We start from the raw sequence: 18,859 nt of genomic DNA, 5'->3' as shown, positions 1-18,859 counted from the left end.
TCATAACTGAATGGCTACCATATCTAACATATATAATTTTACTTATTCATTCTTATATTTGTTTGTTTGTTTTCTGAGACAGGGCCTTGCTCTGTCACCCTGGTTGGAGTGCAGTGGCGCACTTGGCTCACTGCAGCCTAAACCTCTTGGACTCAAGTGATCCTCCAACCTCAGCCTCCTGAGTAGCTTAGGCCTGAGCCATCACGCCCAGCTAATTTTGGTATTTTTTGTAGAGACAGGGCTTTGCCATGTTGGCCAAGCTGGTCTCGAACTCCTGAGCTCTGGCAATCCACCTCCCTCAGCCTCCTAAAGTCCCGCGATTACAGGCGTGAGCCACGTTACCCAGCTCATTCCTTTATTTTAAACAGTAGCTTCTCCCACTCTCACATTTTTGTCTTTACACACTTTGAGAAACTAAAGAATGCCTAGCTTAACACAAAATGTTCAACTACTTTTCCTTAGTTTGTTGTAACATACTTTCAAGATTGATCAATTCCTTTTATAATTATTCTGCAGAAATAATGGGATTCAAGATATGGTAAAATAACTAAAAGAATGTCTGGTACTCAGTAACTGATTGCCATTATCATTAAACTACAGGAGATGAGAATCCTGAAGTTGATGAGCAAAATTGCAGGAAAGGGGAAGGACACAAAGGCTACACCCTGCATAAGCAGTCATCTGTCAAGAAAAGGAAACCCTTGGCAGAGTAGCCCAGGCTAATATGAGGATTGAAGCGGCAGCGGTATGTTCATCAGCATCACCGTTACTATCAACACTAACATCACTACCACCCTCCTCCTAAAGCATCTTTCTATATGCTTTAACTTTTTCCACTTATGAAACACTTAATCATATGGAAACATCACAAACCTTGCTAAAAGCACATCTTTTAATTTTCCCACATTTGTACCATTTTCTTAAATACATTAAATATTAGATAGCTTTCTCCTATTGAGAGGTGACAACGTGCTAGCAGCCCTTCCTCACTCTCGGCGCCTCCTCAGCCTCGGCGTCTGCTCTGGCCGAGCTCAAGGAGCCCTTCAGCCCGCCGCTGCACTGTGGGAGCCCCTCTCTGGGGCTGGCCGAGGCCAGAGCCAGCTCCCTCCACTGGCGGGGAGGTGTGGAGAGAGAGGCGTGGGCGGGAGCCTGGGCTACGCACGGTTCCGGGTGGGTGCCTGCTGGGCTTCACGGGGGACGAGCTCCCTCTGGGCTGGAGTGCCCGGGGCTAGGTGCCGCAAAGTCCTGCGGCAAGTGCCATTGAGAGATGAAGCCAGCTGGGCTTTTGGGTCGGGTGGGGACTTGGAAAACTTTTCTGTCTAGCTAAAGGATTGTAAACGCACCAATCAGCACTCTGTGTCTAGCTCAAGGTTTGTAAACGCGCCAATCAGTGCTCTGTGCCTAGCTAGAAGTTTGTAAACGCACCAATCAGCACTCTGTGTCTAGCTAAAGGTTTGTAAATGCACCTATCAGTGCTCTGTGTCTAGCTAAAGGATTGTAAATGCACCAATCAGCACTCTGTCAAAATGGACCAATCAGCTCTCTGTAAAATGGACCAATCAGCAGGATGTGGCTGGGGCCAGATAAAAGAATAAAAGCAGGCCACCCAAGCCAGCAGCAGCAACCCACCTGGGTCCCCTTCCATGCTGGGGAAGCTTTGTTCTTTCACTCTTTACAGTAAATCTTGCTGCTGCTCACTCTTTGGGTCCCTGCCGCCTTTATGAGCTGTAACACTCACCGCGAAGGTCTGCAGCTTCACTCCTAAAGCCAGTGAGACCACGAACCCACCAGGAGGGACCAACAACTCCAGACGCGCTGCCTTTAAGAGCTGTAACACTCACCGTGAAGGTCTGCAGCTTCACTCCTGAAGCTAGTGAGACCACGAGCCCACCAGAAGGAAGAAACTCCAGACACATCCGAACATCAGAAGGAACAAACTCCGGACACACCATCTTTAAGAATTGTTAACGCTCACCACGAGGGTCCACAGCTTCATTCTTGAAGTCAGCGAGACCAAGAACCCACCAATTCCGGACACACTATGGCAACCACTATCTTGGAATATGGTGTTAATCACTACTATGCATATTTTAATATAGGTATCTATAAACAAAAGGAGTAGTTTTGCATGTTTTTAAACTTTACCCCATAGCATTACTCATCTGTACCTTGTTTTCTTAGCTCAAGATTTTGTTTTTCAATTCACTCATGTTGTTTCATGCAGCTCTAGTCCATTCGTGAGAACTTTTGGATAGTATTACATTTTATTAATATCACAATTTATTTGTCCATTCTCAAGCTAATGGAATGGTTTTTTTGTTTTCTTATTTTTTGTAAAGACAGGGTCTCACTAAGTTGCCCAGGCAGGGTCTCACTTGTTTTCAATTTTGTTGTTATGAAGCTGCAATAAACATAATTCTTGAGAACAATACTTATTTCTAGAATATATTCCTAGAAAGAAAACTGCTAGGTCAAAGGATATATTTAATATATACCTCCAACTTCATTAATTAAGTTGATCTACAAAATAGTTACATGTTTTTACATTCCCACCAAGTGGTATAAGAGTTCCTGTTTCTCTTCGTCTGCAACAATTATCCATATTGTCATAGTTTTTATTTTGCCAAATTGATGAACATAAAGTGGTACCTCACTGGCTTACTTTTTCCTGATTTGTAAGATTAAGTATCATTTATTGACCTTTCAGATTTCCTCATGTGAAATGCCTATAAACAGTACTGCCATTTTTTTGACTGATTTGTAATAATTCTTAAGAGAGTCTGGGTATTAACCCTATATTGATTACATGTGTTTCTAAATGCTCTCTGCAAAAACAAAAAAACAAGATAAACCTGTTACTCTAGTAAAATGTAAAAGCAAAGCTAATTCCTGACTTTTCAAAGTTCACAGCTACTTTCCAGACCTTTATATCAGGGTTTCTGAAACCTTTCTGTCCACTCACAGAAGATGAATTCCTCATTCAGGGCCAATACACATATACTTACACATAAACTGAAAAACAGGGCTGTAAATCAATTTCTTCTAAAGGATGGGTGACGTTTTCATAACCACAAACAATATACAAGGACAAATTGTCTCCATTCTATACAGCCAACATTTTGGCTCACATTTTGGCTGTTATGTACATACATCATATAGCTTTCACAAGGTTCAGTAAGCAAGCATCTATTTTGATTAACAACGGTTAAAACCTTTAACCCTTGATAAAAAAACCATCATATCCGTCAGGATGTTTGCAACAATAATGAAGAGTGTCCACTCTACCCAATGAATTAAGAAAGTACAAGCTCAGACTAAGCAAATGAAATTTCTTACTTTCAGTCGCACCAGCATAATCAATTTTTTACAAAGTTGCTCTGCATACATGAACTGATTCTGAATATTTTAGTGACAGACATCTCAAAAAAGTTTACTTCATTTACAGGAACACTATCAAATGTTTTGCAAAACAAAGACACTGCATTAGGGCATATAATCATAGAACAGGAAAGGACTTTAGGTCACTTACTCTAAATCTCTCCTTTTCAGGTAAGGCATTTGCAACGCAGAAGTTATAAGAAACTTGCCCAACTGAGATCCTCTAAAATCTACAAATTCAGAGTCTTTGCCACTGCATTACCCATCTTCTTATATTAGACTTCTAAAACTATTCCTGTACTAATTTCACAAAAGTTGCTGCGTTATAGAAATGACGGAAGTAACTCCCAAACCCACACCAATCTTTTTCTTTCCACTCCCCTACCTTCTCCCTCCCTTATCCTCCATTATCATTCACAGAATGAAAAAAATACCTGACCACCTGAATTTCTGGCCCTAATTGGGTGTGGAGTCCCAATCCCCTGCTACTGTTTCCGTGTTAAGCTAACCGGAGTTTCCTTTTTAAATTATTCATTCCTTTATTCAATAAATATCTAAGCCCAGACTTTGCAGAAGCGTGGTGCACGCAGCTCCTCCAAGCCCGCAGACCACCGCGCGCTGGCATCCCGAAGCCGGGAAGCCGGGGGCGCTGGAGAAGCGGGGTTCCCAGGAGCGGCTGGAGGCCGGCCGGGTGGTGGAGGGCGGCCGACATAAGCGGGCGACTCACCTTTCCGCAGCTCCCGCTCCCACACGGTGACGATGGGCCGCGAGTGTTTACGGTGGTGAATGAGCCACAGGGACAAGGTCTGCACGCTCTGCTGCGAGTTGCTCAACTCCGACAGCTTCTTCTCCAGCGCCGCCTCAGAGAAGGCTGACATCCCTCCGACACCACGTTCACGCCGTCCCACGCGGTGGGGCCGAGGGGAGGAGAGTTTCACCGCCCTAGCCGCGGCCTCGCCCCCTCACCCCACCCTTCCCCACGCTCTTACCACGGCCGCCGCTTCATCCAAGTCCGGCCGCAAACCAGCAAGATGGCGTCCGGCCGGCAGTGACGTCACATGGACCCACGCCCCGCCCCTCCCGCTGCAAGCCCTGGGAAAACGCGCGGCCGAGAGGCGGAACCGCCGGGCGGAAGGGGCGGAGCTGAAACAAGTGCAGGGGAGGCGGGCAGGGGCGTGACGCCTGGGTTAGTCTCAGAGGCATGGTGGGAGTTTGCCAGGCCTGAACCCTCCTTAAGGGAAACTCTGTCAAAGAAGCAGTGATTACAGATCTCTACATGGGCGTGTAAATTGGTATAAATTGGGGCAGACACTTTAAAGACTATTTGCATGACCAATTACATTTAAAAATACACCTTCGTAAATAGAGTATAGGATGGTGACCAGAGGCTGGGAAGGGTAGTGGGGGAGGGCTAAATAGAAGGACTAATAGAAGGACTAAATATAAATAGGACCTAGTATTTGATAGCATAACAGGGGGACTAGAGTCAATAATAATTTAATTGTACATTTTTAAATAACTAAAAGGGTAATTGGATTATTTGTAACACAAAGGATAAATGCTTCAAGGGATGGATACCCAACTTTGCATAATGCGATTATTAGGCATTGCCATGCCTGTACCAAAATAACTTATGTACTCCATAAATATATACACCTACTATGTACCTACAAAAATGAAAAATGAATAAAAATTTAAAAATTATAAGAATACACTTTCCTAGCAATTTCACTAATTGCTGTCAATGCTGAAAAAAAACACCAGCATGTTTGCGACAGGAAGCTTATACTAGGTGTTCAGTCCAACACAGTAACAGTGAAAAATTGGAACATTCACTGTTGTAATCTACACAGATACGTCTATATTCCATAATACATGCAGCAGTTTAAAATATGGATTAATCCAAGTTCTGGTGGATTCGGAGGGGTTTGAGTGGGGTTTTGTGGGGTTTTTTTGAGAGAGGGCCTCACTCTCACCCAGACTGGAGTTCAGTGCCCTGATCACAGCTTACTGCAGCCTCGAATTCCTGGGCTCAAGCGTTCCTCCCACCTTGGCCTCCCAAAATGCTGGGATTACAGGTGTGAGCCGCCATGCCCAGCTGGATTTTTTTTTAATTACAGAAGCAAAAGTATAGTATACCACTTCTTGCTTAAAGGTATGTAGTTCATATGGGTTCACAAGTACGTAAACTCATGGCAAAGGTTTGGAGGAATACACACCACATGAATACTGGTCTCAGGGAGAGGATCAGAATTGGAGCCCTTAAATTGTGTCCATATTATTTTCATTTTTACAAAAAGTATACGTGAATATATTATATAGTTAAAAATTAATTACAGAAATCTCATTGTTAATCTAATGCATACACTATCATATTCTAAATTTTTTTTGAGACCGGGTCTTACTCTGTTGCCCAAGCTGGAGTGTGTGGTTCAGTCATGTTCACTGTAGTCTCGACGTCTGGGCTCAAGCAATCCTCCTCTGTGTCGGCCTCCCAAAGTGCTGAGAATACAGTTGTAAGCCACCATGCCTGGCCCTAAATATTAATACAAGAAACTTCCAGAAAGATACATAAGAAACCATAGGAATTCCTAAACTATCTTTTGACAAGCATCATTCAAGAACTTTGCAGCCAGATGCGTGGCTCATGTCTATAATCCCAGCACTCTGGGAGGCCGAGCTGGGCGGATTGCTTGAGCCTAGGAGTTAGACACCAACCTGGGCAACATAGTGAGTCCCTGTCTTTACTAAAAATTTAAAAATTAGCTGGGCATGGTGGCATGCGCCTATGGTCCCAGGAAGCTGAGGTAGGAGGATCACCTGAACCTGAGAGGCAGAGGTTGCCGTGAGTCATGATCGTGCCTCTGCATTCCAGCCTGAGCAACAGAGCAAGACCCTGTCTCAAAAAATGAAAAAGAAGGGCAGGGCGCGGTGGCTCAAGCCTGTAATCCCAGCACGTTGGGAGGCCGAGGTGGGTGGATCACCAGGTCAGGAGTTCGAGACCAGCCTGGCCAACATGGTGAAATCCCGTCTCCACAAAAAGTACAAAAATTAGCTGGGCGCCTGTAATCCCAGCTACTCAGGAGGCTGAGGCAGGAGAATCGTTTGAACCTGGGAGGCGGAGGTTTCAGTGAGCCAAGATTGCGCCATTGCACTCCAGCCTGGGCAACAGTGCAAGACTACATCTCAAAAAAAAAAGAAAAAAGAAAAAGAAAAAGAACTTCCGGCTGGGCGCGGTGGCTCACGCTTGTAATCCCAGCACTTTGGGAGGCCGAGGCGGGCGGATCACGAGGTCAGGAGATCGAGACCACGGTGAAACCCCGTCTCTATTAAAAATACAAAAAATTAGCCAGGCGTGGTGGCGGGCGCCTGTAGTCCCAGCTACTCGGAGAGGCTTAGGCAGGAGAATGGCGTGAACCCGGGAGGCGGAGCTTGCAGTGAGCCGAGATCGCGCCACTGCACTCCAGCCTGGGCGACAGAGCAAGACTCCGTCTCAAAAAAAAAGAACTTCCAACAAGTAGGAACCGAATATGTATATTTTTGCCTGAAGTTCAGAGATATTGTTGTAGAGGCACTCTTCCTTCACCTCCTTTCACTCCAATATCTATTCCTATCTTTACATTTCTTTCTTTCTCCATTGTACATCTTTTTGTTTATCCAATCTGTTTAGCCTAGTTTTTAACTTTAACTTAGTTCAAGTTTAACCTATCTTTTTTTTTAAAAAGGAGACAAGATATCGCTCTGTTGCCCAGGCTGGAGTGCAGTGGCATCATCACAGCTCACCACCGCCTCAACCTCCCAGGCTCAGGTGATTCCCCCCACCTCAGCCTACCAAGTAGCTAGGACTATAGGCGTATCATCACGCCCAGCTTATTTTTAATTTTTTTTTTTTGTAGAGATGGGTTCTCGCCATGTTGCCCAGGCTGGTCTTGAATTCTCAGGCTCAAGCCATCCTCCTGTCCCTGCCTCCCAAAGTGCTGGGATTATAGAACGTGAGCTACTGAGGCTGGCCAAACCTATCTATCCTCTGAGACCTTAAAAGCATCTTCAAGGATATTCCATTCCATTCCACCAAAGACTACTTCCCATCTCCCAGTGTCTTCACCTGAGATTTCCACTCTTCTCATTCTCTATCTCTGTCTTCCTCTGTGTCTCAATTCTACCTAAAATTTCAGCTTAAATTCTGCCTTAAATTTCAGCTTTCTTTTCTTTCCACCCAGTCAATGTTAGATTCCTTCTTTGTGTTTTTAAATTACTGAATGCCTTATTTAGCACTTACACTACTAGTCTGTTATTTACAATTTAATATATGTATTCTCTCTCTCCAGCTAGATTTAGCACTCCGTGACTCAGTCATAGCACCAACTCTTCTGTCTTCCTTGGTTCACAGTCTAATTTTGCTGTCCCTGCTCCAGGCTCCCAGAACATTCTATGTATGAATGTACCATGGCTTTTGGCACTAGGCTGTTAGATCTACATTTATTGACATTGTTACTTAAAGGTATATTTTCAAAATATTGACTGTAACTATTTATACCTTTAGATACTTATGACTTGTTTTTGTATCTTGTCTCTAAATTGGAAAGCAGGAGGTAAAATGGTCTCCATTCACAGAAGATATGATCTTAGATATAAATCTTAAAGAATCCATTCACAAAATTTAGAGATAATAAACAAATTCAGCAAAGTTGTGGGATATAAGATCAACACACAAAAATGAGTTGTATTTATACACACTGATAATAAATAATTTGAAAATGACATTAAGAAAAAAATCTTATTTACAGTAACATCGAAAAAGGCTGAAATACTGTGGAATAAATTTAATCAAAGAAATGTAAGACTTGTATACTGAAAACTACAAAATATTGGTGAAATATATCAAATACCTAAATAAATAGAAAGATACCCTGTGTTCATGGGTTGGAGGCTTTAATATTCTTAAGATGGTAATAATACCCCCAAGCAATCTTCAAATTCAATGCAATTCATGTTAAAATACCAATGGCCTTTTATGCAGAAATGGAAAACCTGACCTTAAAATTCATATGGAATTGAAAGGAGCCCCGAATAATCAAAACAATCTTGAAAAACAAAGTTGGAGGATTCACAGTTTCTTATTTCAAAAATTACTTCAAAGCTACAGTTATATCAAAACATTTATCAGGCTGGGCGTGGTGGCTCAGGCCTGTAATCCTAGCACTTTGGGAGGCCGAGGGGGGCGGCGGGGTGGATCACAAAGTCAGGAAGTCGAGACCAGTCTGGCAAATAATGGTGAAACACCGTCTTTACTAAAAATACAAAAATTAGCTGGGCATGGTGGCGTGTGCCTATAGTCCCAGCTGCTCTAGAGGCTGAGGCAGGAGAATCGCTTGAACCCGGGAGGTAGAGGTTGCAGTGAGCCAAGATCGCACCACTGCACTCCAGCCTGGGCAACAGAGCGAGACTCCGTCTCAAAAAAACAAAAACAAACAAAAAAACCATATATCAAAACAGTGTGTTCTAGGCACAGTGGCTCATGCCTGTAATCCTAGCACTTTGGGAGGCTGAGGCAGGCAGATCACTTGAGGTCAGGAGTTCGAAACCAGCCTGGACAACATGGTGAAATCCCGTCTCTACTTAAAATACCAAAAAATTCTCTGGGCGTGGTGGCGGGCACCTGTAATGCCAGCTACTCAGGAGACTGAGGCAGGAGAATGGCGTGAACCCAGGAGGCGGAGGTTGCAGTGAGCCGAGATTGCGCCAGTGCACTCCAGCTTGGGCCACAGAGTGAGACTCCATCTCAAAAAACAAACAAACAAATAAACAAACAAAAAACCAGTGTGATATATTATTCAGCCATAAAAAGAGATGAAATAATAATGCATGATACAAGACAGATAAACCTCAAAAATATTATGCTAACTGGCACAGTGGCTCATGCCTGTAGTCCCAACAATGTGGGAGGCTGAGGCAGGAATGAACCCTTGAGGTCAGGAGTTCAAGACCATCCTGGACAACACAGTGAGACTCCATCTCTACAAAAAAAAAATTTTTTTTTAAGCCCAGGCTTGGTGGCTGACACCTGCAATCCTAATACTTTGAACTCCTGGACTCAAGCAATCCTCCCACCTCGGCCTCCCAAAGTTCTGGGATTACAGGTGTTAGCCACCGCCCCCAGCATAATATATTTTATGAACTAAATTAAAGGCCTTAAGGCTAGGCGCAGTGATTCATGACTGAAATTCCAGCATTTTGGGAGGCCAAGGCACATGTATTGCTTGAGGCCAGGGATTCAAGACTAACTTGGCAGCATGGCGAAACTCTGTCTGTACAAAAAGCACAAAAGTTGGCCGGGCATGGTGGCGCATACCTGTGGTCCCACCTACTTGGTAGGCTGAGGTGGGAGGATCTCTTGAGCCCAGGAGGTCCAGACTGCAGTGAGCTGTGATCGCACCACTGTACTCCAGCCTGGCTGACACAGTGAGACCCTGTCTCAAAAAAAAAAGAAAAAAACAACAACAAAAAACAAAGAAAAAAGAAAAAATTAAAAGCTTTGGAGTTTAAAAAATACTCTTACTATCCATAATATGTTAATACTCTCAGTATCTATTCTGATAATACTGTTAAATATAATCATAATATAATTAGGGGAAACTGTTTAGTCTCATCACCAATAGATATGAGCTGCCACTGTCTCACTAGCCACCTAAAAAAAAAAAATACATGTTTTTTTTTTTTTTTTTTTTAAAATGGAGTCTGGCTCTGTCGCTAGGCTGGAGTGCAATGGTACAATCTTGGCTCACTGCAACCTCTAGCCCCTGGGTTCCTGCAATTCTCCTGCCTCAGCCTCCCAAGTAGCTGGGATTACAGATATGCACTGCCATGCCCAGCCAATGTTTGTATTTTTAGTAGAGATGGAGTTTCACGGTGTTAGTCAGGCAGGTCTCGAACTCTTGACCTCAAGTGATCTGTCTACTTCAGCCTCTCAAAGTGCTGGGATTACAGGTGTGAGCCACCACGCCTGGCCTTTTACATGACCTTAGACCAGGAGATTTTAGGTTCTGGAGGAGATCAGATAACAACCTTAAAGGAAAGGACTTTAACAAGCACTTTTACCAGTTTAAACAACATAAATTCCAGAATATTCATATAATATTGATCTTGTGAGATGGAACATGTGCTATCTTAAAAAAAAAAACATGCACTTACATCTCTACAGACTTCTCTGGAATATTTAATATTCCTAAAAAGTTCCAGGAAATAAACAAACAAATTAGGAGATTAGGTATTCTAGCTGACTTTAGCTGATACTCCCATGCATGTAAATACTGCCTTAGAGCCATTGGCACGTCAGATAAGTCAACAGCCCATCTTCCAACAAAAGGAATATGAAGTACTGCCTTTACTTGAACAAAGGATGATGTTCTCTCTACAATCTTCTGATCAACAGAATCTTGACAATGAGTCTGAATTTCACAGAATAAAATATTCCTGCAGGTTGACTTGAGCTATGTCAAAATGGGGTACTGAGAAAGTAAGCAGATAACTCTGGTTACTGACAGCTAGACTGCAATCTTGCCAATGAAACATAAACTGTTCTCACAGGATATAAACAATAATTAGGCAAGTGCATTCTATGACTGTAGTAGAGCAAGACAGAGCCAAGGCCACCCTGAAGCCATGAAAATTGCTAGTATCTCCTTCTGATAACTAACATGAATAATTACAGCTTCTTTGCCAGTGACATTTCTATCCCCATCTTAACCCTCTGACCTCCTACATAAAAATGATCAAAGATCTACCTAATCACCAAATTGCTCCTGCTCCTCACAGCACCCAATCCAGAATTGACTCTGCACCTCTGAAGTGTCTTTAGAATCATGCAACACAAGCTTAAATCTTAAAATAAGCCCTTCCCAATTCCTTCTTAATAACACACCCCATAGTTTCTGTGGTGTGTTCTCATTCTTGTTTGCTGCAGCAAACTAAATAAACTTTGTTTAACGTTATACGGTTCTTATGGTCTTTGGTTGGTGGGTTTGGTTTTTGTTTGTTTGGTTGGTATTTTTAAGATAGCGTCTTGCTCTGTCACCCTGGCTGGAATGCAGTGGCACGATCATAGTTCACTGCAGCCTCGACCTCCTGGGCTCAAGCAATCCTCCCACCTCAGCTTCCAGAGTAGCTGGGACTACAGGCATATGCCAGTGCATCAGGCTAACTTTTAAATTTTTTGTAGAAACAGGGTCTCCCTGTGTTGCCCAGGATAGTCTACAACTCTTAGGCTCAAGCAATCATCCAGCCTCAGCCTCCCGAAGTGCTGGGGTTACAGGTGTGAGCTATGGCACCCAGCCCATGGGCTTTGATATATAACATACATCAAACTTCTAATAGTCACTAGCGCTATGAGTAAGAATACAGGTAAATTCTTCTTTCCAATGTATATATTTCTTTTCTTTCTTTCTTTCTTTTTTTGAGGCAGGTTCCTGTTCTGTCGCCTAGGCTGCAGAGCAGTGCCGCAATCACAGCTCACAGCAGCCTTGATCTCCTGGGCTCAAGGAATCCTCCCACTGCTCAGCCTCCCAAGTGTCTGGGAGCAGAAGCATGCACCACCGTGCCCAGCTAATGTTTCGTATTTTTTAAGGAGGTGGGGTTTCACCATGTTGTCCAGGCTGGTCTGAAATTCCTGGGCTCAAGCAGTCAGTCCAACTCAGCCTCCCAAAGTGCTGGGATTACAGGTGTGAGCGACCACACCTTACCTATACTTCAGTATGGTTTGAATTTTTTATTAGAAGCGTGTATTTGTTGTATAATGAGAAAATAGTAAATATATTTTGATTGGGGCAGAAGAGGGACCTCAACTGGCTCCCCTTTGCAAATAAGATAAAGACCATATTTTTAGTACGGCATACAAGGCTCATGTTATTCCAGTTCTACCATTTTCTGCAGCCCCATTGCTACAGCTCCCTCACTATGTTCTTGAATCTCCAGCAGGGTCAAACTTCTCTATTTCCCAAATCCATTCCTATTCCATTTTCCACTGCCTTCTATCCATTAAACAGGCAAGCATCATTCTTCCTGCAGCACTCTAACTTCACCCCACCGTCAAAACAAAGAACTTTCTCAGCTGGCTCATGTCTATAATCCAGCACTTTAGGGAGGCTGAGGCGAGTGGATCACTTAAGGCCAGGAGTTCAAGACCAGCCTGGCCAACATGGCGAAACCCCATCTCTGTGAAAAATACAAAAATTTGCCAGGAGTGGTGGTGCATGCTTGTAATTCCAGCTACTCCGGAGGCTGAGGCAGGAGAATTGCTTGAACCCAGGAGACAGAAGTTGCAGTGAGCCAAGATCATACCACTGCACTCCAGCCTGGGCGACAGAGCAAGACTCTGTCTCAAAAAGTAAATAAAATAAAATTTGATTTGAACCAACATGTGAATGTATAAACAAAACGTGGTATAATGTGCTGCATAATGACATTTGGTCAATGACAGACAAATAAGGTTGTAATGAAGCTGAACACTTCCTATGGCTCAGTGATGTGTAACTGTTGTAACATTGTTGTGCAACACATTGCTCATGTGTTTGTTATACAACAAATACACACTTGTAATAAAAAATTCAAACCATACTGAAGTATAAGTAAGGTGTGGTCGCTCACACCTGTAATCCCAGCACTTTGGGAGGCTGAGTTGGACTGACTGCTTGAGCCCAGGAATTTCAGATCAGCCTGGACAACATGGTGAAACCCCACCTCCTTAAAAAATACAAAACATGCTGGTGTAAACAAACCTACTGTGCTGCCAGTTGTGTAAGTCTAGTGCATAGAATTAGGTACAGTGCATAACACTTGATAATAAACAACTCTGTTACCGGTTTGTGTATTTACTATGGTTTCTATCTTTATTTTAAAGTGGACTTCTAATTCTGAAAAAGAGTTAACTGTGAAACAGCCTCAGGCAGGCTTTTCAGGATATGGAGTGAAACTAACCCAAGAGCCATGGTGAGTGAGAGCAGGGCAGTCACACCCCATTTGATCCTGTAGAGGGAAACTCTCTGAGCTGAGACACTGTGGTGGGGAAAACTCCCACCAACCACTTGAAAGGGGCATCCAACAGAGACTTCTGGTTTGGGCTTGGAAACTACCAAATAGGGACTCAGCTGTTTTCAACTAATCAGGACTGAATGAGTTTGAGTTCCTTATTTGCATATATGGACCTGATTGAGGACTGGGGCAGGACCTATCCCTATTTAAGCCAGAACCCCTTTTTGTTCTCCAGAGCATGCTTTCTTTTTATATCAGAGGCTTCCTCTCCCTAATCTGCAGATTGCTCATTTTTAGAAAATAAAGCTCTCCTTTGTCTTTCCCCTGCAGACCTCATGGTCTTTCATAAAAAAGAAGGTATTTCAGAAGGCATTGTTATAAGAGATGACAGCTCCATGCATATTACTGCCCCTGAAGATCTTCTCGTGGGATAAGATGTAGAGATGGAAGACAGTGATATTGATAATCCTGCACTTGTTTAGGCATAGGCTAATGTGTGTGTTTGTGTACTAGTTTTTAACAAAAAAGTTTAAAAAGTAATTTTTTGGCAAGAAGAAGTTTACAAGATTAGGATATAAAGAAAGAATTTTTGTACAGCTACACAATGTGTTTGTATTTTAAGCTAGGTGTTACTACAAAATAGTTAGAGATAAGAATTCAAGATGGCAGATTGGAGACAAGGCCGATGTGCAGCTCCCACTTGGACAGACAGAACACTGTGTCGAGATTTTCACCATGGACTTTTGCTCTAGGAACCACTGCAGGAATGTACCAGGAAAACCAAAAGAATTCACAGATCCTTTGAAAGAAGTGGTAGGCTGCTGAAATTCTGTGAGACAGGTGAAAAACTGTGAGTTCTCAAGGTGAGAAGGGGGAAAACCTGCCTCTGAACACACGTCCCCACTGGGGAACCCGAAAGTCCAGATTACGGGAGAAGGATTTACCCCTACTTAAACCTGAAACAGACTTAGTGTGAAATATGAAAGTAGTGAGAAGAGCCTTGTAGGCACTTCCATTCTCCAGCTTGAGCCCAGGGAAGCCATCCCTGACTATATCTCACAGAGGCCCTCAGAAAAGGCAGCCAGTGGAATTTGGGAGGGGTCACAGGGTGAAAGTAGTTTCCAGCTAAACTTTGTAATAACTTTGACTGGGCACAAACTGTCTTGAGCAGAATCCGGGGCAAATGAGAACTGCTGCAGAAAGGAGAGCAGGAGTCATAGCTGACAGTGAGGGCAGATGGGGAGGGGTATGGCTGAAAGCCATGCTTACTTTCTTAGCGGGTGAAACTTAAAGCTTGAGACTAGGTCTGAGTCCTGTGCACAGGCTGCCTGGAGATAAACTTGCACCATTAGTTGGGTACGTTGAGAGTGAGACCGGCCTTGCCAACTGGATGGGAGCTGGGTGAGGTCTATTGCTACCAGTTTTCCCCCACTTCCCTGGTGATAGAGGCAGCCATAATCCCCTCTGGAACATAACCCCATTGGTCCAAGAACCACCTTCCCCATCTCCCACAGTGGCTGCAGCAAGCCTCACTCAAGGAGAGTCTGAGCTTAGACCCACCTAACCTTGGCCCCCAACTTGATGGTATTTCTCTACCTGCCCTGGTAGCTGATCACAAAAGACAAACTCTTGGGAGCTTTATGACCCCACCCATCACCTGAGAAACCTGAATACTTAACCTGGCCAATTTAGGACAATCCTATATCCCCTTTCTACTATTGCAGCTGGTGGTCTCTTGAAAGCACTACCTCCTGGCTAAAGGCCAACCAACTCAGGACATTACAGCAAGTCATGACTGAATGACCCTGCTCCAAGGAAGGAGAAAACAACAGCTAATTCCACTGCCTCCAACATCCTGGCAACCAGTGATCTTGAGTCTGTCCACGTGACAACTTCACTGCTAGCATAACCAGCTTTTGAGAAAGCCAACACGCTAAACACGTCTACAACCAGGGACTCTCACAGAGTCTACTTCACTCTCCTATCACCTCCACCAGAGCAGGTGCAGGTATCTACGGCTGGGAGACCTGAAGACAGATGGCATCACAGGACTGTTCACAGATATTCTCCAGCAACAGACCAGAGCCTGGTAGCACCTCTGGGTGTCTAAACCAAGAAAAGCAATAACAATTACTTTCTGAAGTCTGGCTCGCAGGAAGCCCCATCCCTAGAGGAAGGGGGGAACACCACATCAAGGGACCACCCTGTGGGACTAAAGAATCTGAACAGCAGCCCTTGAGTTCCAGATTTTTCCACTGAAATAGTCTACCCAAATGAGGAGGAATCAGAAAAGTAATTCTGGTAGAATGACAAAACAAGGTTCTATAACACCCCCAAAAGACAATACTAGATCCCCAGCAATGGATCCAAACCAAGAAGAAATCTCTGAATTGCCAGGTAAAGAATTCAGAAAGTTGATTATTAAGCTACTCGAGGAGATACCAGAGAAAGGTGAAAACCAATTTAAAGAAATTTTAAAAAAATACAAGATATGGATGAAAAATGCTCCAGAGAAATAGATATTATTAAGAAAAAACAATTACAACTTCTGGAATGAAAGACACACTTAGAGAAATACAAAATGCATTGAAAAATTTCAGCAATAGAATTGAACAAGTAGAAGAAAGAACTTCAGAGCTCAAAGACAAGGTCTTTAAATTAACCCGGTCAGACAGAGACAAAGAAAAAAGAAATTAAAAAAAAAAAAACAAAGCCTCCAAGAAATTTGGGATTATGTTAAACAGCCAAACCTAAAAATAACTGGTGTTCCTGAGAAAGAAGAGAAATCTACAAGTTTGGAAAACATATTAAGGGAATAATTCAGAAAACTTCCCTGACCTCACAAGTGATCTAGACATCCAAATACAAGAAGCACAAAGAACACCTGGGAAATTAATCACAAAAAGATCATCATTCAGGCACATAGTCATCAGGTTATCTAAAGTCAAGACAAAGGAAAGAATCTTAAAAGCTGTGAGGCAAAAGTATCAGGTAACCTACAAAGGAAAACCTATGAGATTAACAGCAGATTTCTTAGCAGAAAACCTACAAGTCAGAAGGGATTGGGTCTTATCTTTAGCATCCTCAAACAAAATATCTGCCAGCCCAGAATTTTGTCTCCAGCAAAACTAAGCTTTCTAAATGAAAGAGAGATAACGTCTTTTTCAGAAAAACAAATGCGGAGAGAATTTGCCACCACCAAGCCAGCACTACGAGAAATACTAAAATGAGTTCTAAATCTTGAAACAAAACCTTGCAAAATAGAACCATCTCAAAGCATAAATCTCACAGGGCTTATAAAACAATAACATGATAATAATTTTAAAAACCAAGGTATTCAGACAACAGTTAGCCTGGTCGATAGAAGAGTAACTCACATCTCAATACTAATGTTGAATGTAAATGGCCAAAATGCTCCACTTAAAAGGTACAGAATGGCAGAATGGATAGAAATCCACCAACCAAGTATCTGCAGGCTTCAAGAGACTCACCCAATGCATAAGAACTCACATAAACTTAAGGAAAAGGGGTGAAAAATGCTATTCCATGTAAAGGGAAACCAAAAGTGAGCAGGAATAGTTATTCTTATATCCGACAAAACAGACTTTAAAGCAACAATAGTTAGAAAAGACAAAGAGGGACATTATGTAATAACAAGATCTGTCCAACAGGAAAATATCACATCCTAAATATATACGCACCTAACACAGGAGCTCCCAAATTTATAAAAAAATTATTATTCAACATAAGAAATGAGATCGATGGCAACACAGTAATAGTGGGGGACTTCGGTACTTCACTGAGAGCACTAGACAGGTCATCAAGACAGAAAGTAAACAAAGAAACAATGGACTTAAATTATACCCTAGAACAAATGGACTTAACAGATATTTACACAACATTCTACCCAGCAACTGCAGAATACACATTCTTTTCATTAGCACGTGGAACATTCTCCAAGATAGACCATTTGACAGGCCAAAAGCCAACTCTCAATACATTTATAAAAATCAAAATTATATCAAGTACCCTCTCAGACTACAGTGGAATAAAATTGGAAATTCACTGCAAAGGGAACCCTTAAAACTATGCAAATATATGAAAATTAAATAATTTGCTCCTGAATGATCTTTGGGTCAAGAATGAAATCAAGATGAAAATCTTAAAATTCTTTGAACTGAACAACAATAGTGACACAACTTATCAAAACCTCCAAGACACAGCAAAAGTGGTGCTAAGAAGAAAGTTCATAACATTAAATGCCTACATCAAAAAGTCTGAAAGAGCACAAATAGATGATCCAAGGTCACACCTCAAGGAACAAGAGAAACAAGAACAAACCAAACCCAAACCCAGCAGGAGAAAGGAAGTAACAAAGATCAGAGCAGAACAAAATAAAGTTGAAACAAACAAACAAACAACTAAAGATAAATTAAACAAAAAGCTGATTCTTTGCAAAGATAAATAAATTTTATAGACCATTATCAAGATTAACCAAGAAAAGAAGAGAAAAGATCCAAACAGGATCAATTAGTAATGAAACGCGAGATATTATTATACAACTGATACCACAGAAATACAAAGGATCATTCAAGGCTACTATGAACACTTTTATGCACGCAAACTAGAAAATCTAGAGGAGATGGATAAATTCCTGGAAATATATAACCCTTCTAGATTAAATTAGGAAGAAATTAAAACTCTGAACTGACCAATAACAAGTAGCAAGATTGAAACAGTAATTTAAAAAATTGCCAACAACAAAAAAAGTCCAGGGCCAGATAGATTCACAGCTGAGTTCTGTCAGGAATTCAAATAAAAATTGGTACCAATTTTACTGAAACTATTCCAAAAGATAAAGAGGGAATCCTCCTTCAGTCATTCTGTGAGGCCAGTATCACCATAATACCCAAGGCAGGAAAGGACATAACAAAAAAAGAAAACTACAGACCAATATCCCTGATGAACATAGATGCAGAAATTGTCAAAAAATACAAGCTAATGGCCGGGCGCAGTGGCTCACGCCTGTAATCCCAGCACTTTGGGAGGCCGAGGCGGGCGGATCACAAGGTCAAAAGATTGAGACCATCCTGGCTAACACGGTGAAACCTCGTCTCTACTAAAAATACAAAAAATTAGCCAGGCATTGTGGCAGGCACCTGTAGTACCAGCTACTCAGGAGGCGGAGGCAGGAGAATCTCGCGTGAACTCGGGAGGCAGAGCTTGCAGTGAGCCGAGATCGCACCACTGCACTCCTGGGTGACAGAGCGAGATTCTGCCTTAAAAAAAAAAAAAAAAAAAAAAATTCTAGCTAACTGAATCCAACAGCATATTAAAAAGATAATACACCGTGATCAGGTGGGTTTCATACCAGGGATGCAGGGATGGTTTAACATATGCAAGTCAATAAATGTGATACATCACATAAACAGAATTAAAAAGAAAAATTACATGA

General features: G+C 42.4%; 1 protein-coding gene across 2 annotated transcripts in view; it reads right to left on the bottom strand.

Moving 5' to 3' along the window:
• RPRD1A (regulation of nuclear pre-mRNA domain containing 1A) overlaps positions 1-4,409 on the bottom strand; it is a 79,404-nt gene extending 74,995 nt beyond the window's left edge. For both annotated transcript variants that reach the window (XM_032152499.2, XM_032152501.2), the window contains exon 1: positions 4,106-4,409. In XM_032152499.2, the coding sequence (XP_032008390.1) occupies positions 4,106-4,256 (151 nt within the window). In that variant the 5' untranslated portion in view covers positions 4,257-4,409. The remainder of the gene's footprint in view (positions 1-4,105) is intronic.
• Positions 4,410-18,859: the final 14,450 nt, after the last annotated feature.

The sequence above is a fragment of the Hylobates moloch genome, unplaced genomic scaffold (assembly GCF_009828535.3).
Source record: "Hylobates moloch isolate HMO894 unplaced genomic scaffold, HMol_V3 SCAFFOLD_5, whole genome shotgun sequence".
NCBI classification, from domain to species: domain Eukaryota; kingdom Metazoa; phylum Chordata; class Mammalia; order Primates; family Hylobatidae; genus Hylobates; species Hylobates moloch.
This window is presented reverse-complemented; position numbering and strand designations above follow the sequence as displayed.